The 19,203-nt window shown below is 44.5% G+C and overlaps 1 protein-coding gene across 1 annotated transcript in view; it reads left to right on the top strand.

Annotated features, from left to right (window-relative positions):
- The first annotated feature begins 4,526 nt into the window (after positions 1–4,526).
- Positions 4,527–19,203, top strand: part of THSD1 (thrombospondin type 1 domain containing 1) — a 33,360-nt gene continuing 18,683 nt past the window's right edge. The window contains exons 1-4 of the mRNA XM_077484213.1: positions 4,527–4,839; positions 8,438–8,496; positions 11,916–12,043; positions 12,989–13,957. Of these exons, the coding sequence (XP_077340339.1) occupies positions 11,986–12,043; positions 12,989–13,957 (1,027 nt within the window). The 5' untranslated portion in view covers positions 4,527–4,839; positions 8,438–8,496; positions 11,916–11,985. The remainder of the gene's footprint in view (positions 4,840–8,437; positions 8,497–11,915; positions 12,044–12,988; positions 13,958–19,203) is intronic.

Raw genomic sequence — 19,203 nt, 5'->3', positions numbered from 1 at the left:
GCTGTCCCCTGTAGCACGAAGCGCCCATCTTCTTCCGGGTATAGCTGCTCCGGCCACTCACAGCGCCGGAGCAGCGATGACGTCACTCCCACACATGGGAGCCACCACTAATGGCATATCGCCGTTAGCAGCGGCATACTCAGTGCGCCACTGTCTACGGTGCCTGTTTTTTGCAAATATCTACTACGTGTAGGTTTAGGAGATATTTCATGGACCTACAGGTAAGCCTTAATCTAGGCTTACCTGTAGGTCAAAGTGGTCTGTAAGGAAAAGCGGCAGGACATTGATGTCACAATCTCCACCCTGTCCAACTGATGCCCTTCCTCAACACCACATTCAATCAGAGACTGCTTTGAAGAAAATGCAATGTGTTCTATGAATGGTGCCTGTGTGAGCGGGCGACCTCCTCTATTCAATAAGCACAAGGGCAGCAGCTTTGGATGGGACCCAGAAGCTAGTTCAGATGAGTGGTGGAGTAGTGGTGCTTACTACATTGATTTCTAGCTTCGAAGGTGATCGGCCAAGTACAGCACATTGGGTAAAATAAGTATTGGACATGTCACCATTTTTCTATATACATATATTTCTAAAACTGCTATTGACATGAAATTTTCACCACATGTCAGTAACAACCCATGCAATCCAAACATACATAGAAACCATAAGGCCCCTTTCACACCGAGGCAGTTTTCAGGCGCTACAGCGTAGCTACAGTGTAGCGCCTGAAAAAACCGGCCCCTTTCACTCCAGTGTGAAAGCCGGAGGGCTTTCACACTGGAGCGGTGCACTGGCAGGACGGTGAAAAGAGTCCTGCTAGCCGCATCTTTGGAGCGGTATTCACCACTCCTAAACCGATCCTACCCATTGAAATTAATGGGGCAGCGTGGCTATACCACCAGCAAAGTGGCGCTTTGCGGGCGGTTTTAACCCTTTTTCGGCCGCTAGCGGCCGCATACCACCGCTAAAAGACGGTAAAGCGCCGCTAAAAATAGCGCCGCTTTACCGCCGATGCCCGCACGGCCCCAGTGTGAAAGGGGCCTAACAAATAAGTTCAGAAATGAAGTTCTGTGTAATAAAATGGAATGACAAAGGGAAAAAGTATTGAACTTGCTGACTGAAATGTATTTAATACTTGGTACGAAATCCCTTGTTGGTAATAACCGCTTCAAGACACCTCCTGTATGGTCGCATGCATTGCTCAGGTGTGATTTGGCCCATTCTTCCACATAAAGTCTTCAAATCTTTAAGGTTCTGTGGACCTCTTTTATGAACTCTGATCTTTAGTTCTTTCCACAGATTTTTCTATTGGATTCAAGTCAGATGATTGGCTCTCCGTTTCCCTTAATCTGATCTATCCCGTAAAATATAAGTCCCGTAGGGTCTTTATTGTGTACCTCTTTAAAATGTCTGGAAAGGTTGTGTTTAGGAAACCCTTTTTAATGTTGTCAATATCTTCCTGATCCTCACACATAGAGGCCTGGTGGTCCTGTCTACATATTGTAAATGGCACGGACATTCGATAACGTAAGCGATGTGTGCTATTACTAGACATGTGCATTCGTTTTCGTCCGAATTTCAGGTATTTTCAGATGATATTTTTTTGACAAACGATAACAAAAGCACAGAGTCCGAAAAAACCCGAAAGATCCAATATAAATAAATGTTTTATTTTTGTTTTCGTTTTGACACAGTTCGATACTGATAGGAGATTCAACGTGACTCTGACAATAACAATCTGTGTCTATTGAACTTGTATCATAACAGTCCATTCACACAGGGGCAACACGACTTCCAGCGCAACTTTGGGAGGCAACTTGGACACGACTTGAGTGTGAATCACAGCGCGACTTACAACACGACTTTAATTTAAAAAAAAGGCATGGGTTTCCCTTCAAGAGCATAACAGGCCCTTCAGGTATGGTATGGATATTAAGGGGAACCCTGCGCCAAAAAAAATGGCGTGGGGGTCCCCCTCAAAATCCATACCAGACCCTTATCCAACCTGGAAGGCCGCAGGAAAAGAGGGGGGACGAGAGAGCGCCCCCCCTCCTGAACCATAGCAGGTCACATTCCCTCAACATTGGGAGGATGCTTTGGGGTCCCTCCCAAAGCACCTTGTCCCCATGTTGATGAGGACAAGTGCCTCATCCCCACAACCCTGGCCGGTGGTTGTGGGGGTCTGCGGGCAGGGGGCTTATCAGAATCTGGAAGCCCCCTTTAACAAGGGGACCCCCAGATCCCGGCCTCCCCCCCCGTGTGAAATGGTAAGGGGGTACAAAAGTACCCCTACCATTTCACCAAAAAAGTGACAAATGTGTCAGACGGTCTTTAACAAGGAGACGGTCTTTAACAAGTCCTTTATTAAAGTCTTCTTTCATCTTCTTTCTTCCGGTCTTCTTCCTTCTTCCTTTCTTCATCCTTCGGTTTCTTCCTCCATCTTCTTCCACCGATCCGCTTCTTCTTGCTCCGGTGTTCTCGTCCGGCATCTTCCTCCACGGCGCCTCTTCTTCATTCTCGGGCCACTCCGCAGAATGGGAGGATCCCGCTGTGTGACGCTGCTCTTCTTCTGACAGTTCTTATATAACTGAGGGCGGGGCCACACGGTGACTCCACCCCCTCTGACGCACGGTGTCATGCATCCGAGGGGGCGGAGTCACAGAATGGCCCTGCCCTCCGTTATATAAGAACGGTCAGAAGAAGAGAAGCGTCACACAGCGGGATCCTCCCATTCTGCGGAGCAGCCCAAGAACGAAGAAGAGGCCCCGTGGAGGTAGATGCTGGACGAGAACACCGGAGCAAGAAGAAGCAGATTGGAGGAAGAAGATGAAGAAACCGAAGGATGAAGAAAGGAAGAAGGAAGAGGACCAGAAGAAAGAAGATGAAAGAAGACTTTAATAAAAGGACTTGTTAAAGACCGTCTCCTGTCATTTTTAACACTTTTGTCACTTTTTTTGTGAAATGGTAGGGGTACTTTTGGTACCCCCTTACCATTTCACACGGGGGGAGGTCGGGATCTGGGGGTCCCCTTGTTAAAGGGGGCTTTCAGATTCCGATAAGCCCCCTGCCCGCAGACCCCCACAACCAACGGCCAGGGTTGTGGGGATGAGGCCCTTATCCTCATCAACAAGGGGACAAGGTGCTTTGGGGAGGACCTCAAAGCATCCTCCCAATGTTGAGGGCTTGTGGCCTGGTATGGTTCAGGGGGGGCGCTCTCTCATCCCCCCTCTATTCCTGCGGCCTGCCAGGTTGCGTGCTCGGATAAAGGGTCTGGTATGGATTTTAAGGGGGACCTCCACGCCATTTTTTTTTTTTAGGCGCGGGGCTCCCCTTAAAATCCATGCCAGACCTGAAGGGCCTGGTATGGATTTTGAAGGGGACCCCACGCCATTTTTTTTTTGGCACAGGGTTCCCCTTAATATCCATACCAGACCCGAAGGGCCTGGTATGGAATTTCGGGGGACCCCCACGCATATTTTTTTTTCTTAATGCTAATGCTAACATGAGTGCAATGCAAATAGCTTTAAAAAAAACATAAAAGACATACAACATTAGATCAGACTTTTGACAACAAACATGCAAATTAGCTGTTTTGAAGCAACATCCGACCATGTGTACGCTCCATCGGACAAACTTTTTCAGTTTTCATCAGATTTTTGTTGGCTGTGCGAACGGACAAACTTTCTGGCAACAAAAGTCCAATGGAGCAAAGTCTGATCATGTGTACAGAAAACCATAGCACTTTTGTACAAAGTACAAACACGCATTCTCAGAACCAATGCAAAAGATCAGACAACAATACAGAAGTTGACCAAAGGTGGAGGTAAAGAGCAGAAAAACCACATGATTTGGTGAAAGTTGGCTGAAAAAGTCCTGCCGTGTGTATGCAATACAAGTTCAGGGCCGACGCCCTTTGTACAAAAATCCACAGGAAAGTTTGTACAAAGTCCGATCGTGTGTATGAGGCTTTAGAACGTTATTAATTTTTGTAATTTCCTGCTATGTTTATTATGGACTATGATTATTTGCACCAGCACTTTATTTATGTTTTTTACTTCATTTGTTGGTATCAATTGATAGTCACTTTTGCATTTTTTGCACAAATGAAGCATATTACACCTTATATTAGCACCTTACATGGATCAGATTTGATGAATTTTGTATGAAGGTTCACATTAATGAGGAGTCATTAGGATTTTGTTTTGAGATTATTGGTGTCGCATGCACACTTTTAGTTATTGGCAGCGCCATTTATCCCCCACCCCAGTTCAAATCTATGAATATATATACTGCGTTAGTATATGTTTTCAGACAGGCTTTTTTTTTTTTTTTTTTTTTTTTTAAAGCGTTTAACACCTCATTGGCTTTTAATAAGCCAAAAGTATTTTTTGTAAGAAAATGCTGCGAGTCAGCCAGTAGAAATCTTTGTTGTTTCCTGACTTAACATCCTGGTGGGATGGAGCAGTATGGATGAGACAATATCCCACCACACAATGGGAACACATACTGTATGTTCTGTTCAGTTCCCCTTTGCCTTAGTTGTGATAGAGGCAGGGAGGGGAGTAGTCCATCCATTTCCCTCTCCACCCTTCCTTCAGGGAGGAGATTGTATTAGCTGCAGCTTGTCTGGGGAGACTGGTGAACCAGACATTCCTATTCACACCAGCAAAGCTGCAGCCAAACTACTGCAAGGGAGATGCGTACCCTTCTGTTATCTATAGGACCAGCATGGCACCGGGCGACTGTGGGGAATGAGGATCCAGTACTCAGTATCACAACTGACAGCAGAGGCCGTGAGATGCAGCAAGACCTCCTCATTGGCTGATACGATACATTGTGCAGGTAAGAATCTTTCCACAGGTATGACAAGTGAAGACTTGCTCATTCATCACCTCTAACAATATTAAAATCCTTGGCTGACTTTTGCATTTATGTTCTGTATTAAGTGAAAACTAATACTTGAAATGCAGGACCTTATTTGAAGTCTATCTAAAAACATTTTTTTTTACTTTTGGTATAAGGTTTTGAGAGGTAAGTACCCATATCAGATTTTTAGTGCTGCCTGGGGAGATTCTCTTTCTCTCGCTTTATATTTTTCCTGCTGACAACATACATGTACGTACGCAGTAACTCAAATAAAGTTGATGTCTCAATTCTAAGGACATGACCCAGACCAAGCATTAGCAGAACAGAGCGCCATGTTGTCACCAGTCAAATGTCCCCATTGGAATATTTCCCCTTTATTCCTGTTCTATTCTGGTGTCCACTCAAAATTTTGGATTTATTTATTACTGGTATTTATATAATGCTGTGAATTTACACAACGCTACCTTTACATATATATTGTACATTCACATCAGTCTTTTCCCTCAAGGAGCTTACAATCTAAGGTCCCTAACTCAAATTCATATACATACTAGGGCCAATTAAGACAGGAGCCAATTAATCTTCCATCGCGTCTTCGGAGTTTGGTAGGAAACTTGAGTACTCGATGGAGACCCACACAGGGAGAACATGCAAACCCCAAACAGGTAGTGTTTGGGATTTGAAAAAATGACCCTAGTGCTGCTAGGTGGAAGTGCTAACCACTTGATTCCCAATGGCATTGATCACATATATGCCAACTTTCCTAGCAATTCTGGGGCAGTTGGTATCTATAGAACCAAAGTCACTAGGACTTAAAGTGATGGAAAATCCAAAATTTGGAGTTGTCATTAGAATAGGAATTGAGAGGAAATCTTCCAATGGGGTAACTTGCTTCAGTTACAGCTGCCTGTCAGGATGCCATTTATTTCACTTAGGAGAGATTTTTCCTCACATTTCCTATTGTGTCTAGGACAAGGTGTAAAGGGAAATCTCCCCAGTGGAACATAAAAGGCATCAAAAAAGGCTTTAACCATTCAATCATTTAACCTTAATTTAATATACATTTTGAAAATGACAATTTATTAAGATTTAGTTGCCATTCATGCCTATGCATTTTGATGAAAGTTAACACATGTTCACAGGTCTGCCATTGGATTTTATGATACTAGCTCATATCTAGGTGGTGCGTTGATGACGAGATGGTGAGGTGCCCAAAAACGTACACGTCCATGATGCATCAATGCTTGTTTTAAGGACCTATTGATGGGAAAAGCTTCACATGTCAACACACAATACAAAAACTCATGATAAACCCAGACACATAGGTGTAATGCCAGCATTTTTAGCTTTCTACTTTCCTTGCAAAGAGGAAACTACTAAATGGCAAGTGCAGTATTATTATTATTACAGGTACATATATAGTGCTGTCAATTTAGCGCTTTACACATATATATTGTACATTCATATCAGTCCCTACCCTCAAGAAGCTTACAATCTAAGGTTCCTAACTCGTATTCATACATACACATACTAGGGCAAACTTAGACAGGAACCAATTAACCTCCCAGTACCTGATCTTTTTACATTATGTTGCTGCTGTTTTTACAGCCCGTGAATACACCACGCTGACTGTTATTCATATACTTTATATTCTAAGTTTGGACATGCTCAGCAATGTACAAATAAAAAAAAATGTTTTCACAATGACTGTAGATTTTCTTAATAGATATGGTTTTGGGTTGAAGCCATTATCAATACACAGAGAAAATACCAACTCCAGGTTTGCTTATTATTTACAAAGGTTGGTTTTTCATATTTTTTTTCTATAACCAATATAGTGATCTGTACCTTAAGCTGGGACACTAATAGATTTCCCACAAACATTCATAGCAACATTTGTATGAAAATTCTCAGTACAGTACATTCAATGACTTGACGATGTTTGCTCTTAACATTTTACTTTGGAAAGAATGGACTTTCCTAAACAAAAAACACAATCACTGTTAGAAATTCATTTGTTCAATTAAAATTTAGCATCCTGTTCCTTCCAATGTTCACTGCGGTTAAATAAGAAAGTTGAATTTGACACCACTACTGAATAGAAAATCAAACAAATCATAATAAAAAAAATATTAAAATAAAAATAAATAAATAAATAAATAAAAATTAAATAAAAAAATGATACTGATGCATGGCCAGCTTTTTTGGAATTGATAGAAACAGAGTACACATGGGCTTATAAACGTCTCTTTTCTGTTTTCATGTATTTATTGTTTTTACGATTCAGTGTAGAAGATCCAATATAAGCATATAAGTCACCCACGCAGGGGCTAAGAGATGGTCAAGTATTACAGAAGATTCCATTAGAGTTATAAACATAGAAATAATCAATAAACGACAACTATATTATCGAGATAGTATCAACAAATAATAAATGCTAAATAAAGGTTTTCCACATCCAGCCACACACACAAATGCTAACACTACAGCCCTACAGAGCCATACACATGCTGCAGCCGTGGTGCTTTGCTTCAGGGCTGCAACATATTTAACTTGGGATCAGTGGCAACCGGGGATATATTTTTTGGGGGTGTTGGCAAACACTGCACCCCCCCCAGTCAGTCACCCTCGCCCCCCGCGGTCGGTCATCCTCACCCTTCCAGCCAGTCGGGTCACCCGCACCACCCCCCCCCCCTGCCGCGGTCAACCACCAGCCCTGCACTTACCACCATCTATCAGGCATCACTTCCTTCAGGCAATGGGCGACGTCTTCCCCTCCTTTTCCTCCTCCTCCATATTACAGCAGCTTCTGCCGTGTGTCTCCTGCCTCCTCCTCCCCTCCTAGACAGCCAATAGGATCAGTTCTCCTTTCGGCCAGTCAGGTGATGGGTCTCATGACCTGCTTCCTGATTGGCCGGGAGGAGAATCAGGAGGAAAATAGCGAATATTCATTCGCTATTGGCACACAACTGGGTGGGCTCAGGGCGCAGTGCTCTGATCCCTGAGCCCGCCCTTTTTTGAAGTCTATTAGATTGCTTCCAAAAAAAAAAAAAAATCCCATTGGAATCCATGTGTCCGGCGCCCCGTATGTATATTAGGGGGCCGAATGCATGGATAGTGGGGCAGCGTGCCTGCGCCCTGCATTGCAGGCCGACACTGCTTGGGATGCAGATTTTAACAGGCAGCACCACCTGTCAATCTTGCCCATTGAGTTGAGTTGGAGCCTGTCTGTGGTGTGATTTACTACAAAATCCCCTTTGGGATTGAAAAAAAAAATAGGCAAACATTTAGTATTGCCTCCTGAACATCTGCCAACCTCGGATAACTTTCCAGGGGACGATAATCACTACTGGCACTGTGAAAGAAGCCTGTAGGACATGTAGGACATAACCTACATGTAAGACAATCAAAACCGGAAATGTTTTTTTTGCAATAAAATGTAATCCAAAGCTGCTAAATGAAATTATACATTCAACATAGATACATTTCTATCACACTGTTACTACTGCACATTTGCTAAATATGTAGTTCTTATGTTTGTATGTTTTTACAACTGTTCTCATGGTGCCTACAGATCACAGCGTGGAATCACTGATGGCAGACATAGTGTGAGTTGTGTGACAAGATGTACAGGTGAGCTACTCTATAATTAAAATGTGTGCAGACACAGTGCTATAGGCAGTTCATTGTCATGTGTTGTGGAAAGGACATTTCTGGTCTGAACGAAAGGTGTGCCTCTATTCATGCTTTAATTCTATCAAAACATGTGCTACTGTATCTTGTTTTCAGTTATGTGCAGAATTTCAACAAGCTCAAGTTTAGCTTTATAATGAATCCTTCCTGTAACCTTTGCTATGCATTATTCATATTGATTTAATTAGAAAAGAATTACAGGCAAAACCAATTATTCAGCAATAAGAATCAATAAAATTAGCTCTATATGTGTGTGTTTGCATTTAGTCTTTGGTTGCACTGTTGGGAAAAGAAGTGATCAATATTTCATTATTACTGTAACTTTAGTATCATTTTGCATCATCACTTTTAGGACTTTGTTTGCGGTACAAAGTAAAACCTTGCAATATTAAATAATAAATGTGCCAGTCTACCTAAAAGTGATCTGGTTATAAATGGAACCAGATGGGCTCCATTCTATGTCCTAAAGAGAAACAACAGTGCCTTGAAAAAGTATTCATACCCCTTGAAATTTTCAACCAAAAATGTAAATATATTTTATTGGGATTTTATTTGATAGACCAACACAAAGTGGCACATAATTGTGAAGTGGAAGGAAAATTATATTATATTATAAATGGTTTTAAATTTTTTTTACAAATAAATACTGTATCTGAAAAGTGTGACCATCATTTGTATTCAGCCCTCTTTACTATGATACCAACTAATTAGTAAATTGAGTCCACCTGTGTAACTTACAGTGGTGTTACACCCAAAAAAAAAATGCATGAATGTGCCTTAAAAAAAAAAAAACATTTGTAAATTTTTTTTTTTTACTCACCTCTAAATGGCTGTTGCTAGGGGGTCCCTCGTAGTCTGCCTCCTTCGGTGTCTGGACTCTTGACGCTACTTCCCCTCGGCGCAGGAAGGCCTCAGCTCTGCCCCCTCCCTCTTGTTAATCATCTGGGACAAATGACATGTCCCAGATGACTGCGCGGCCAGTCACGGCACGCGGCTCCACTCGTGCATGCGCAGTGGGTGCCCGGCTGTGAAGCCACAGCCGAGTGCCCACAGTTACAATGATGGCGCCACCGAACGGAGGGGGAGATGAGCAGGGCTTCGATCCCCCCGCATCGCTGGACCCTGGAACAGGTAAGTGTCCAATTATTAAAAGTCAGCAGCTGCAGTATTTGTAACTGCTGATTTAAAAAAAAAAGGCAGAACTCCCGCTTTAAAACTCTTCTTGCCCAGGCTGTCAGTTTGCGGCTTCACTTCCCAGTTCCCTACTGCACATGTACGAGTCACGCTGCATAATACGGACGGTCCCTGCTGTCTCTGGGACCCGTGTGTTTCCCAGCAGATAGCTGGGAAGGGACAGGAAGTGGTGTAAATACCCACAGATTCTGCGGCTATCTATTACTGGAAGTGGGTCCGGATACCTGTATTATACAGGTAACTCCACCCCCTCCCCCCTGAAAGGTGCCACCGGAGGGGGGTTCCGATGAGTGGAAGTTCCATTTTAGGGTGGAGCTCCACTTTAATCAGAGAAGCAGCCACAGCTCAGATGGGAGAATCTGTCCACAGGACAACTCCTAGTTGTACACGACACAAATCTGGCCTTTATGGAATAGTGGCAAGAACAAAGCCATTGTTGAAAGAAAGCCATAAGAAGTCCCATTTGCAGTTTGCGAGAAGCCATGTGGGGGACACAGGAAACATGTGGAAGAAGGTGCCTCAGTCAGATGAGACCAAAATATAACTTTTATGGCCCAAAAGAAAAATGCTATGTGTAGTGAAAAATGAACACTGCACATCACCCTAAACACACTATCCCCACCGTGAAACATGGTGGTGGCAGCATCTTATTGTGGGGATGCTTTTCTTCAGCAGGGACAGGGAAGCTGGTCAGTGTTGATGGGAAGAGGGATGAGGCCAAATACAGGGCAATCTTAGAAGAAAACCTGTTAGAGTCTGCAAAAGACTTGAGACTTGGGGGGAGGTCCACCTTCCAGCAGGAGAACAACCCTAAACATACAGCCAGAGCTACAATGGAATAGTTTATATCAAAGCATATTCATGTGTTTGAATGGCCCAGTCAAAGTCCAGACCTAAATCCAACTGAGAATCTGTGGCAGGACTTGAAAATGGCTGTTCACAGATTCTTGCCATTTAATTTGACAGAGCTTGAGCTATTTTGCAATGAAGAATGGGCAAAAATGTCACTCTCTGGATATGTAAAGCTGGTAGAAACAGATCCAAAAAGACTTTCAGCTGTAATTGCAGCGAAAGGTGATTCTAGAAAGTATTGACTATTAAATGCAAATGAACACCACACTTTTCACATATTTATTTGTAAAAAATTTTGAAAACCATTTATCATTTTCCTTCCACTTCACATTTATGGAACACTTTTTGTTGGTTTATCGCATAAAGTACCATAAAATAAATTTACTTTTTTTGGTTGCAGCATGACAAAATGTGGAAAATCTCAAGGCGTATGAATACATTTTCAAGGTACTGTATACCCACGAATGTAATGGTTTCCCCAAACAGGTACATTCAAGTTATCCCTTGAATTAGAACTGCTACAGTTACTAGTGTGCTTATGTTTGCTCTCAACCAAATGGTCAAGCAATCAATTCAGACTGGATTAAATCGCCGGTATAAATGTAGCTGCAGATGGCAATTTCTTTGGCTGTAAAGAATGGGGGAGGGTTTCGTGCCGATTCAACAGTGTAGTTCTCCCTATAAACATTCTTTACTTTGTTTCCTCTACCTGAAAGTTTTAGATGTTCTCATCCACCTTTTGTACATACCAGCACCTTTTGCTGCACTCCGACAATATCAAATAACTAAAAGGAAGATCCTCCCTCTGTGGCCCTTCAAAATGGCCACAGAGGGAGTGAAGACCTGAGAAATTAGGGTGGAGATCTTACCCGAGAATAAGAATTAGCCTGGCATGTTCAGTTTTTTGCCCAAAACCAAATGATCAAGCCCACAGGAAGCTGCCACTGTGCTGTGCCAATCACAGGTTTGGTTGGACAGACCCTTTAAAAATAAATTGTAGTAAAATATGTGTTTTCTTTTCCTATAGTCCAGTAACCAGCACAAAGATATATAATAGTTTCAAATGTATGACAGTTGTAATCATTCTGAGGGTGCTGTATGATTACAGATCCTACAGACATAGGTCACAATTGTATAGTTATGAGGTGTTAACAATCACATAACATGCTTTAACAGGATCTTTACATTGAAAGGGATTCTTATTAAATGATGTCCCATACTCCCTAAGTAAGCTTAGAGCCAGGAATGAGTAATGAGCAAGTTATGTCTAAAGACTAGAATGTTTACTCACTTTCACATGTGTATTTGTGTAGGTAACAGGTCCAGGGGTAACTGTCTGTGATTTCAGCTGACCATGGAGTAATCCACCTTGCGGATAACAGAATGAGACAATCACTGTGCTGTTCCACCTACATATCGCTGCTTGTTCTATGGGGTTGTGGTAAGTGTCATGCCTATAATCTCACTTATATGTATTCATTCTTCTCAAATGTTGTTTAGATCAGATTCTAACCTTCAGAAGAAAATGAAAGTCCACATCAAAAATGACTTGTGGGCAAATTACAGGCACATTTATATTAGGGGTGTTATTATACGAGGTTCATTGTGAAGATTATTTCATGGATACTTTCTGTTGCATATACAGTTGTTTGCTGACTATGTTTTTTATTCATAAACCTGAATTCCAGGTTGGTCCACAAATCTTCTTCCCCGGGTACCACTTGTTGCCACTAATACTTTCTTCAGAAGATAGTTGAAGACTAAGCCCCTGTACACGCGGTCGGAGATTCCGACAACCAAATCCTTCGGATTCTGTCCGTCGGATTTTGTACGACGGATCTTGTCCGAAACTGTTGCATACACATGGTCGGACGAAGTTGTTGGAAAATCCGATCGCTCAGAACGTGACGACGTTATTTTGTTACAACGGAACTATGTTCAGGCTAGTAGCCAATAGCTTTGATGTAGGAATTTGATTTGAGCATGCGTGGCACTTTGTCCGATCGAAATTCTCTACACATGATCGGAGTATGTCCGATTGGAGCATTTTGTCTGAAAATATTTCCGGCAAGTTGGAAAATTTGGTCCGACGGATATTCCGACGGAAACAGTCCGATGCAGACCACACACAGTCGGAATATCCGACAAAATGCTCCAATCGGACACATGCCGTCGGAATCTCTGACCGTGTGTACAAGGGCAAAGACTGGTTCTCGGTGCATAAGACTTTTTTTTAAATTCTTAAGTTCTGATGTACCCTGTTGTGTTTCATTAATTCTTATGTACCAAGGACTGGTCTGTGTCTTCATCTATTTCTAACATGTTCATTTGTCATAAGGTTGTTCTGCCTTTTTTAACTATGGTATCATTTTTTTTTTCATTTTAGCTTTCAGTAATCCTGGCTATCTCCTGCTTAAACAAACCCACCACATAGCCTTTAGCAAATCTTCTATTCATGTTGAATTTCATATCGCCGAAAATTCCAGCATATCTACAAATGCCACGGTAACTTTGCTGGACATTAAGAACAACCAGGTAGTTACAAATAAAGAACTTCCTGCAAACACATCACAGGGTATTTTGGAATTTGAGTGCATCTATTTCACATCAGCTGGTCAATATCAGTTTCAGATGAGCCTGGAGAGAAATAATGACAGCGCTGTTCACATTACCAGCAGCTTCTTGAATGTAACTTGGCCAGTGTTCCACGTTGATCTGAACAGAACCTCAAAAGATATGCAGAGATCCTTCCAGGTCGGGGTCTTCACGAATGAACAGCTTTGCTCAGGGTTTTCTGGTCAGGAGCCCAAGATTTTACTAGAAGTTGAGCACACTCAGAGCTTCCAAGGGCTGTCAGAACCAAGCATTGATCAGTTCATGCTGTATAAAACGTATAAGGATGTCCCTTTGTCCACATCACAATGGGTAGAATTTGAATGTGCATCTGTTCACCCAGAAGCCTTTATCACAGTGTCTCTGAAACCAATGGATTCTGAGTCAGTGATTGCCTACGTTGGACCCATTGATCTTGTAAAGACCTTTAAATATAAGCTAACCACTGTGACAGAAAAAAAATGTGATTCCTCAATGGCCGTCTATGTTATAGCGCCTCCATGTAATTATGTTGAGGGCAAACTTATTGTATACAAGGAGTCTCCTAGAAGCCCAGGAGAAGTTGTCACCACGTTAGCGGTAAATACTCTGCAAAAAGGGGAGCGGAACTCTCAGTTCAACTGTACATTGTTTGATATCGGCAAAAATAAGTATTGCTTTGAGTTCTTGGTGTCTTCAAGCAGCAGTCCCAACTTCTCACTTCCAAGGGCCAAACAGTGTGTGGAGATTCGGAGAGAAATAGGTATGTATGGGAACTATTTTGATTTCTTTCAATCAACGCTCTTGTTTTATTGTGTAAGGGCCACATCATGTGAACAGAATGATTATATACTAATATACCTTAATAAGAGTTAAGGGTATATCTGTATATGGACATTTCTTCCCAGCAGCACCCCTTTCTTTAAAGCATTGGCCAAAGAATGGACAACATTATTTTCTCCTAAAAACATTAACTTAGATATAACAGCAGTACACTATGATCTAAGGCTATACATATTATTTCCACATACTGTACCTAAATATTTAGTAGGAATTAGGTCTGTCACACGGTCACACAAAAGCTGTCTGAACTTTTGACTGTCAAGAACACGGTGACGTACAACACTATGACGAGCCGAGAAAATGAAGTTCAATGCTTCCGAGCATGCATCAAATTGTTTCCGAGTATGCGTGTGTTTTTGTGCGTCCCAATTGCATACAGACAAACGCATTTTTGGGTAGGAACTTTTCCGCCCGAAAAATAGAGGACCTGCTCCCAATCTTTTGCTGGCTGGAATTCTGCCAGCAAAAGTTCGATGGAGCATACGCATGGACAGAATTTCTGACCAAAAGCTCACATCTGACTTTTGCTGGCAGAATTTCTGATCGTGTGTATGGGGCATTAGGTTCCCATGTAGTCATCTGCAGATCAAGGCGCTAAGAGATTATAAGCTAAGACAGGGGCAGCCAACCTTTTGACCTTCTTGGACCACATTGGAAGAAGAGGAATCATCTTGGCCCACACATAAAATACACTAACAATAAGGATAGCTGATGAGTAGAAAAAGTTGGACAGGTCGCAAGTTAACAATCATTGATATAGATAATATCTCTATCTGATTAATAAAAACTTCATTTTTTTTTTTGTTATATTTTTTATTATAAAAGTAAAAGAGGGCAACATAAAAATAAACAAATACAACAACAGCGCTCACAGGATGAATGAATCTGGAGTGGAGTCTTTCACTGGGTGCTTTAGCTCAAATGGCCTCCATCCATTGTAGTAAATGTCCCAAAAGAAATGTAGCCAGCAACTCCAGAATCCATATATAAAATCTTTATTTCTACATACAGGTCAGGATTAAAAGAAGCTTATGAGTTTCAGAGTTGCCGGATACATTTCTTTTAGGGCAACATAAGACTGGTGCAATATTTGACACTGTTTTTGATAAACGAACGCATCAATATCTGGTTTGATGGATGTAGTAGCAATTCTCAATGAATTCGCAAGGTGGTCAATAGATATTATGGTTAAAATTTTGCCCCTTGTGTGCTTCATCCGTGAAAAAAGTTACTCACAAATATAGGTGCTGCTGAAAACTGATGACATGAATAAGGGGTGATATTTTTCTACGGGAAGATAAAACATATAAAAGTGCAGCTAAGAGACACTGTCAATTTCTTTTGTATGTGTTCTCTAAGTGTAAGAGCATTTTTACAAAAAATCCCCCCCCCCCTTCAAAAATTTTTAAGTAAGTTTACGATTTTGTGTTGGGCCACATTCATAGCTGTCTTAGGCCGTATGTGACCTGTGACACCCCTGAGCAAAGAGATCATGAATTGCCTCTTAATTTAATAAAACAGAACCCCCCCATGCTAACTCTGATACATAGTTTTATGAATTGTCCTACAGTTTTGTTATTAAAATAGAAGTAAAGGCTACATATAAGTATGTTTAAAAACACTGCTTCACCTTCCTCATACCTATGCTGTATAGTGCTAGTAAAAAAAATAAATACCTTATTTCAATACGCTCTGGTCATGTGATGCAGAAACTCCAGCTTCCCTGTGTAAGGAAGAGCTCGAAAACAGGGCTAGATTACGGAAGTCGCGGTGTCACTTACTGGCTTCAAATGCCCATTCGCTGTCAGTGTGCCCTCCTTTCCCCTGCAGCAGCTGCCACAAGCTCCTGCAGGAGCTTCTGTATCACATAACCGGACCAGAGTGGAGTAAAGTAAGGTATGTACACAGATATTTTTTTACCAGCACTATAACGCATAGGTAGGAGGAGGGAGGAAGCAATGGTTTTAGGCAAATGTATATGTATCCTTAAAACATATGTATAATCCACATGAATAGTTCTGGTTTGGTAAGAAATATTTGCATTTATTTCACTACTCTTCAAGGACAATTTTTAGATTTGCACAACTTAGGCCGCGTACACACGGGCGGATTGTCTGCCCAACTAAGTTCGTCAGACAATCCGACAGACAGTCCGTTCAACTTTTGAATGAACGGACTTGTCCACACACGATGAACAGACAGTCTGCTGAAAGCTTGCGCGATGACGTGTACAGCACGTACGACGGGACTAGAAATACGACGTCCAATACACTGCAATGCAACCTTCGGCGTGTAAATCCTTTCTGAGCATGCGCCATACTTAGTTCCATCCAACTTGCCTACACACGAGTGGACTGTCCGCTGAAACCAAGTTTGGACGGACAAAATTACGGAAATTCCGAAAGACTTAGTCCGCCAGACTGTCCGCTGAAAAAGTCCGCTGAAGCCCACACACGAGCGCATTGTCCGCTGAAACACGTTTCAGCGGACTAAGTTGGGCAGACAGTCCGCCCGTGTGTACGCGACCTTGGGCCGCGTACACACGGGCGGACTGTTCGCCCAACCTTGTCCGCTGAACAGTGTTTGGGCGGACAGTCCGCTCGTGTGTGGGCTTTCAGCGGACAGTTTCAGCGGACAGTTGGACGGACAAAGTCTTTCGTAAATTCCGAAAAACTGTCCGCTGAAACTGTGTTTGAGCGAACAGTCCGCCCGTGTGTGGGCCTGTCCGCTGTACTTTCGAAATGAGCGCCCACGTAAGGCGGAGGCAAATCCGCCCATTTCGAGCGCGTGTACAGGTAGGCGGGGCCCGCGAAGGAGACGTCGCGGGCTCCGCCGCCTGGAATGGGCTTAAAGGGGAACCCCAACGCCGAAAAAAATCGGCGTGGGGGTTCCCCCAAAGTCCACACCAGACCCTTGTCCGAGCACGCTACCCGGCCGGCCAGGAAAGGGGGGCGAGCGAGCGCGCCCCCCCTCCTGAGCCATACCAGGCCGCGTGCCCTCAACATGGGGGGGTGCCTTGGGGAAGGGGGGGCCGCGCGGCCCCCCCCACCCCAAAGCACCTTGTCCCCATGTTGATGAGGACAAGGGCCTCTTCCCGACAACCTTGGCCGTTGGTTGTCGGGGTCTGCGGGCGGGGGGCTTATCGGAATCCGGGAGCCCCCTTTAAGAAGGGGGCCCCCGGATACCGGCCCCCCACCCTATGTGAATGAGTATGGGGTACAATGTACCCCTACCCATTCACCTGTGAAATAAAGTACAAAAAAAAACACAACACAGGGGAAAAAATATTTTATTGCACAGCTCCGGGGGTCTTCCGTCTTCGGGGGTCTTCTCGCCGGACTCCTCCGCTATCTGTGTGTAGCTCTTTTACTAGCGGAGGAGTCCGGCTTTCTTCCTCCCCGCCGCCGGCCTCTTCTCCCGACTTCGGGGGTCTTGTCCCCCTCTTCGGTTCTTCTGCCGGGCCACCGCGCCTTCTTGTAGCTCTTTTACAGGCGGTGGCCCGGTCTTCTGTCGCCGCTGCCGCCTTCCGTTCTTCTGTCGCCGCCTTCGGTTCTTCTGCCGGGCCACCGCGCCTTCTTGTAGCTCTTTTACAGGCGGTGGCCCGGTCTTCTGTCGCCGCTGTCGCTGTCGCCGCCTTCCGTTCTTGTTCTTCTTGTTCTTCTTCTTCTCCAGGCGATGTTGACACGTCGCTCCCTCCGGCCGGAATGCCAGGGACACGCTCCGCTGCCACTTATATAGTGACAATGGGGCGGTGTCACATGGTATATGTCACATGGGTTGGTCACATGGTGACCCCGCCCCCTTACGATGTCATAGTCCCCATGTGACATCAACCCATGTGACCAACCCATGTGACATATACCATGTGACCCCGCCCCATTGTCACTATATAAGTGACCGCACAGCGCGGCTCTGGCATTCCGGCCGGAGGGAGCGACGTGTCAACATCGCCTGGAGAAGAAGAAGAAGAACAAGAAGAAGAACAAGAACGGAAGGCGGTGACAGCGACAGCGGCGACAGAAGACCGGGCCACCGCCTGTAAAAGAGCTACAAGAAGGCGCGGTGGCCCGGCAGAAGAACCGAAGGCGGCGACAGAAGAACGGAAGGCAGCGGCGACAGAAGACCGGGCCACCGCCTGTAAAAGAGCTACAAGAAGGCGCGGTGGCCCGGCAGAAGAACCGAAGAGGGGGACAAGGCCCCCGAAGTCGGGAGAAGAGGCCGGCGGCGGGGAGGAAGAAAGCCGGACTCCTCCGCTAGTAAAAGAGCTACACACACATAGCGGAGGAGTCCGGCGAGAAGACCCCCGAAGACGGAAGACCCCCGGAGCTGTGCAATAAAATATTTTTTCCCGTCTTGTGTTTTTTTTTGTACTTTATTTCACAGGTGAATGGGTAGGGGTACATTGTACCCCATACTCATTCACATAGGGTGGGGGGCCGGTATCCGGGGGCCCCCTTCTTAAAGGGGGCTCCCGGATTCCGATAAGCCCCCCGCCCGCAGACCCCGACAACCAACGGCCAGGGTTGTCGGGAAGAGGCCCTTGTCCTCATCAACATGGGGACAAGGTGCTTTGGGGTGGGGGGGCCGCGCGGCCCCCCCTTCCCCAAGGCACCCCCCATGTTGAGGGCACGCGGCCTGGTACGGCTCAGGAGGGGGGGCGCGCTCGCTCGCCCCCCTTTCCTGACCGGCCGGGTAGCGTGCTCGGACAAGGGTCTGGTGTGGACTTTGGGGGAACCCCCACGCCGATTTTTTCGGCGTTGGGGTTCCCCTTTAAGCCCATTCCAGGCGGCGGAGCCCGCGACGTCTCCTTCGCGGGCCCCGCCTACCTGTACACGCGCTCGAAATGGGCGGATTTGCCTCCGCCTTACGTGGGCGAGTCCGTTCATTTCAAAAGTTGAGCGGACTGTTTGGCAAACAGTTCGTTGAAACAGTCCGCTCGTGTGTGGGCAAGTCCGCTCATGCAAATTTTGAGCGGACTGTTTGCCGAAACTGTTTGACGAACAAGGTTGGGCAAACAGTCCGCGCGTGTGTACGCGGCCTTAGAGTTCCATCTGGCAGACACAATATGATCTGCCTCTAATTCTTAGAATAAAAATAGTAGTGATTGAACGCTCAGGCACACAAATGATCCAGCATCCTGTATACTATGTATACCAAATGCTGTAT

The sequence above is a fragment of the Lithobates pipiens genome, unplaced genomic scaffold (genome assembly GCF_037356315.1).
Source record: "Lithobates pipiens isolate NorthernLeopardFrog02 unplaced genomic scaffold, aLitPip1_a1.2 Scaffold_16, whole genome shotgun sequence".
Taxonomy (NCBI): domain Eukaryota; kingdom Metazoa; phylum Chordata; class Amphibia; order Anura; family Ranidae; genus Lithobates; species Lithobates pipiens.
The sequence above is the reverse complement of the archived record's forward strand: the minus strand, read 5'-3'. Positions and strand labels throughout refer to the sequence as shown.